The following is a 5,133-nucleotide window of genomic DNA, read 5'->3' on the forward strand; positions in this document are numbered from 1 at the left end:
TTGCATCAGCTCCAGTTTGACGTCCAGTACCACCAGACCGTGCTCGAAGAAATGGACATGCAGGTCGTCAACCTCGCCGCGGACTTGCGCGACGGCATCCGATTGGTACGTCCAGGGTGTGTGTGTTTCTGAGACGGTTTTGGCAGTACGTTGTGCTACTGTATGTAGTACTTCGAAGTACTTCACAGTTAGTACTAGTACTTCGAAGTACTACGTAGTGATACTGTATGTATTAATAGTACTTTACTACTACGTACTCCTGAGTACTAGTAATGGAGTATTGAAGCCGAATACTGTAACGTTACTATTAATAGTACTTGATACAGCACGCTGAGCCATAATATTAATGCACTGTTATTGTTTACTTTGCATGCGCCAACTTCGCACTTTGAGGGGGGGTGAAGTATTCATGCGGCGCCACTCAAGTCGGCAATAACGACACCTTAGAATCACTCAAGTTAGCAAGATTGACGTGAGTTAAAACATTAATAATTGCAAAGTCGTAGTATTAAGGAATTATCAACTTGACTTGTCGTTGTTCACGTTCACATCCAACCGCAACACTTGGCTGAACCGCACTAGCATGGAAACGTGTTCATCTTGGCTTGCGTAGACCACTTGTAGTTGAAAGTAACTTCGACGTCGGCATCAATATTGGTCATTGCCGTAATGGCAATTCTCTTCTCACCATGCAGTGTCCACACACCTCGGCGATGCAGTTCGGCTCACTGGTGTGGTTGATGAAACGCGAGTTGTTTCCGTACAGTTCGGCTCACAGGTGTGGTTGATGAAACGCGAGTTGTTTCCGTACACCTTGGCGTCCACTTACGTACTTGGAGATACAGTAACTGCATGAAGTAGTAGTCGGGCACTTGGGCGTGGGACATGTTGCGGAAACGCCGGAAGAATTCGTCCTTGTGTTGGCCTGCGTGCACAGCCACATCCAGGCGCAAGCCAAATCCTTTGTCAGCCGTGCGAAAGAAGCTGTGCTTGACAGCCGAGTCTTTGTCAAATCCTTGGTTCGCGCATAGAGTACCCATACGACAATGCAAAGGGCACGAGTTATTATTGGTAACGTTGATGCAATTGTTGGTGTTGCACATGGGCTCACTGAAGCGATTGTTGATTCGCCAAGCGGGTCACCTTGGCACAGCTGCGCAACCTTGATGAAGACGACTGCCTTCAATGGTGGGCAAGGCCATTACCGTCAGTCGACACCGAAAGGATAAACACGACATACCTTCGAAGCTTTCCTCGCCATTCGTGTGAAACAGACTACTCGGATGATAAAATAAATTTTTATGACGCAGACGAAATTACAAAAACAAAACGCACTCGAAGAACCGAAAGTTAATGCATTAAAAAGATGAAATTTAATGATAGCTTACAAGTTTTTATTTTGAGAAGAGTTTTTGAGTGGCTAGTGAAATCCTCTTTGAACTGACTAACTTGTAACACAGACGATGGAAAACCTGGTTTTAATCATTGTGCCTTCGGCTCATGTCAACTATTGTATAGCACAGGGGTTTGTGGTAATTAAATTTGCCTTTCAAATGCTATGAAGTCACTTCACTTTAAATGGCGAATCAACGCTTCACGTACAACGGAAAGCTCGAATGCGTGAATGCCCTTACTGCAAGGCCACGATGTGTGGCGTCAGCACCATCTACAAGTGGATTGCAGAGCGGGCAGCAATCGAGCAACATGTGAAACACGGCTTTGGGGTCAAAGTTCGTGTTGTGGTGAAGAGTTATGCTCGGAAGCAGAAGGTTGTCTGCGCGACACCTTCAAGGTATGCCCTCCGCGCCCCCCGCAAGCCCATCGACGAGGTTCGTCGCGTCCTGGAGTGGCTTGCTGGAAGTCCATCCGGATCGGTGTCCTTGAAAGAGCTTGTGAATCAGTTCTCCATCGTACCTCAATTTCCAGACAAGAGCATTCAAGCACAGGTCGCGTTTGTTCGTCGCATGGTGCGTGCGCATGCCCTGCATGGTCATGTGTCCTTCAAGATCAAGCGCCACACAGGAAATCCCACGAACAGTGGCTCCAGCCCACCCGTCGACCCCCAGGAACAATCACGATACGAGATGCCATCGCTGTCCCTTGCCCCCCCGATGCATCAAGCCCCAGCTAGGCCCTTGGCGCCCAGGTGCTCAAATTGCCGTCGATGCCAACAATGCCCCCATTAGCAGCATGGCTCGATGAACCCAGCGACGACAACGACGACAACCTCAGTGACATCGGTGTTGATTCTGTTGATCTCCTCGACGTCCTACTTCAAGACTACGACTGCATGTCGGATAGTGAGCTCAGCGAGGCATATGCCGTGCCGAAGTGTGCATCTGAAGTGGACCGCCTCAACAAGTCGTGCATAAGTATTGCTTCTGCTTCATAAAAATAAATTCCAATATCCGAGTAGTCTGTTTCACACGAATGGCGAGGAAAGCTTCGAAGGTATGTCGTGTTTATCCTTTCGGTGTCGACTGACGGCAATGGCCTTGCCCACCATTGAAGGCAGTCGTCTTCATCAAGGTTGCGCAGCTGTGCCAAGGTGACCCGCTTGGCGTTGAATGGAGTCTTGCGGAGCCAAAGACCCGCGTGGTGACGGTAGAAGATCGTTCTATTGCTTGGTCTGTTGGCCTCGTTCCTGGAATGCTCCTTTGTGGAGTTAAGCTCCAAGACGACGCTGAGTTCGAAGGGCTTGATGGGGCCAAGCGACCGAAACTCAACGGCCCAGGCACGTACCCGTGAATTATTGTGCTAAAGTGCACTACTACAGGTGTTACATGATGCCTTACGCCTACAGCATCTAACAACTGCGTAGATTGTTCTGATGCGGCGAAAGAACAGTCCTTCCGACTCCACAACAGGACCCTAGCGTACAAGAAGAAGGTGAAGCAACGCATCGGTCGTGTTGACGACGTGACACTCCTAGCCGAGCTTCAAGTCGTAGTTGCATAGGAGTATTGGATTGTTAGGCGCCGACGAATCGCGGTTCCTAAAGAGTCAAACTTCACTGAAAGCGTACGTACCTTCAACCGCAACTCCGCTTTCATTGTAAACTAGGACCACGGCGAGTTTGCGCCAACTGGCACATCAAGTCCATCACTAGAGGCAACACAGTCAGCGAACGAGCACGATCCTCAACCTGAACTGCAGATGAAGCGTCGCCGAGCATAGCTTTGCAAGGTACGGCATGTAGCGTTTGCGGAATTACATTCTTTGCAGGAGTTCTGTAGTTTGATTGGTTATAATATGCATATGACCATATACGCCCATGTGTCACACCTGACTCCAGCGAAACTCTGACTCAAATCGTCGTTGAGACATCAGCCGACTTGTGTCAACTGGATTTGCGTTTCAAATGTACACTATTTTTGCATTGGCCAATCAAATCACTGGAAAACACATAGCGAAACTCAAACTCAACAGGTTTTCGAAAGAGCTCTAATGTGCGCGTGAGTAATTTGAGAGTGATTCTTTTTCATTTATAATATTTGTGCAAACTAACCAATAGATACACGACGTCAACTTCACATCCACCAATACTCGCATTTCCTTGATTTTGCAAGCTATGTAAGTTTATTGCATATAAACTTATTGCATCAACTAACAGCAACATGACACAACATTCATTTCCTGTGTGTGTTTTGAAAGCACATTTCACGCACTATCCAATAAAAGGGGTCGCGAGCTTCTTTTCTACCAATAGTCGCATTTTCTGCACGTTGAAAGCAAATTATCTTGGTTTCAACCAACGGTCGCATTTCCAGCATATAATGATTAGCCAATGGACATGCGTCCTCACAGTTAATCCCACCCATCAGCCCATGCATTTAAAATGATATAATCTCGTGCATTCCTCCTCCTCTTCACCTAAGCTTCGGATTTTCCGTATTTTGCATTAGCCCAAAGGGGGTAAAACCATTTTCCTAATTGGGGGTTCTTTCCAGAATAACCTATTTGGTCTCTATTTATTTACACTCAACGTTGGAATCCTGCTTCGGGTGTTCCCGACACGCCACTCTTGACCGCCAGGTACTCCCAAACCATGCGTCCAGGTCATCGGCGCCGGTCACGCCAATCCCCAACACACGGCCGCACTGCATGGGCGCAGCATCAATACCAGTGGGTCGACTCCGCGTACGTACCCCACTTTTGTTTTGACGACCCACTGGCATACACCACCAGAGCGAAACACTGAAGCCGTGCAGTACAGTGCGGTAAGGGATAGATTCTAATGCTACGCTCAAGCACACGAATGATATGTCTGTCTACACGATCTCGTTCTTATGTCTGAGGCTTGTGAGCAATCCAATGCGTCTCAAGGACAACGTTTCGGCAACGCTTCCCTGCTACAATGCTCGTTCCTTGCTGCACGTTGATGGTCGCCACGAACATATACATGTATAAATACAACCATGCAATCGCAGAATCTAATCCACCTAACTGTAAACTCTGTACTTTGGAAACATTGCTACTTTCAAAACACAGATAATTGTTGCGCGCCACGTATTACTATTAATAGTACATCATAAAAATATAACGGTACTATTAATATTTATACAACTACTATTCATAGTATTAGACTTTATACACTACTAGTAGTACTTAGTAGTACTATGGAGTAGTGTATTAATAGTACTTCGAAGTTCTGTACAGTACTATTCTCTAAGTTTAGTAATACTTATTCGTATACTAGTAGTGTTACTACCAATAATAGTACACTACTACTGAAGTACTCCTGTATAAATAAGTAGTAAGGTAAATGATCGAATACTCGGACACGATTTGCTAACAACTTGTTTTTCGACTTTGATTGGACGTACTACGTAAGTCAGTAACTAAACATCCTCTCAAAAATCTCAAAGTACCACTCGAAAATACAATTCCTGGAGTTTTTTTTACTGCCTCATAGATACTCAATCAATGATAATTGCGATTTGTACTAAAATAAATACATGGAGTAAAATTAGTGATGTCAATTTCGATGCACTATAATTCTCGGACATAGAATTACCTTACATTTTGTATTGAAGTTAAATAATTTACAAAATATACGCCCCAAATACAATGCACGTATTATAATACCGATGGTGGACAAAAGTCATTATATTACACAAAATTTTAATAATT

At 45.5% G+C, this 5,133-nt stretch overlaps 2 protein-coding genes across 2 annotated transcripts; one reads left to right on the forward strand and one right to left on the reverse strand.

The window, feature by feature from the left end:
- Positions 1 to 507: 507 nt before the first annotated feature.
- Positions 508 to 1,040, reverse strand: H257_14291 (hypothetical protein; the record flags this gene model as incomplete). Its single annotated transcript, XM_009842060.1, has 1 exon — positions 508 to 1,040. The coding sequence occupies one exon, from the start codon at positions 1,038 to 1,040 to the stop codon at positions 726 to 728; it is 315 nt and encodes a 104-aa protein (XP_009840362.1). The 3' UTR covers positions 508 to 725.
- Positions 1,041 to 1,646: 606 nt separating this feature from the next.
- H257_14292 (hypothetical protein) lies at positions 1,647 to 2,748 on the forward strand (the record flags this gene model as incomplete). The annotated part of the gene is made up of 5 exons (XM_009842061.1): positions 1,647 to 2,146; positions 2,209 to 2,361; positions 2,417 to 2,451; positions 2,516 to 2,604; positions 2,671 to 2,748. The coding sequence occupies 5 exons, from the start codon at positions 1,647 to 1,649 to the stop codon at positions 2,746 to 2,748; spliced, it is 855 nt and encodes a 284-aa protein (XP_009840363.1).
- Between the last annotated feature and the right edge of the window lie 2,385 nt (positions 2,749 to 5,133).

The sequence above is a fragment of the Aphanomyces astaci genome, assembly GCF_000520075.1.
Source record: "Aphanomyces astaci strain APO3 unplaced genomic scaffold supercont1.56, whole genome shotgun sequence".
Classification (NCBI taxonomy): domain Eukaryota; phylum Oomycota; class Saprolegniomycetes; order Saprolegniales; family Verrucalvaceae; genus Aphanomyces; species Aphanomyces astaci.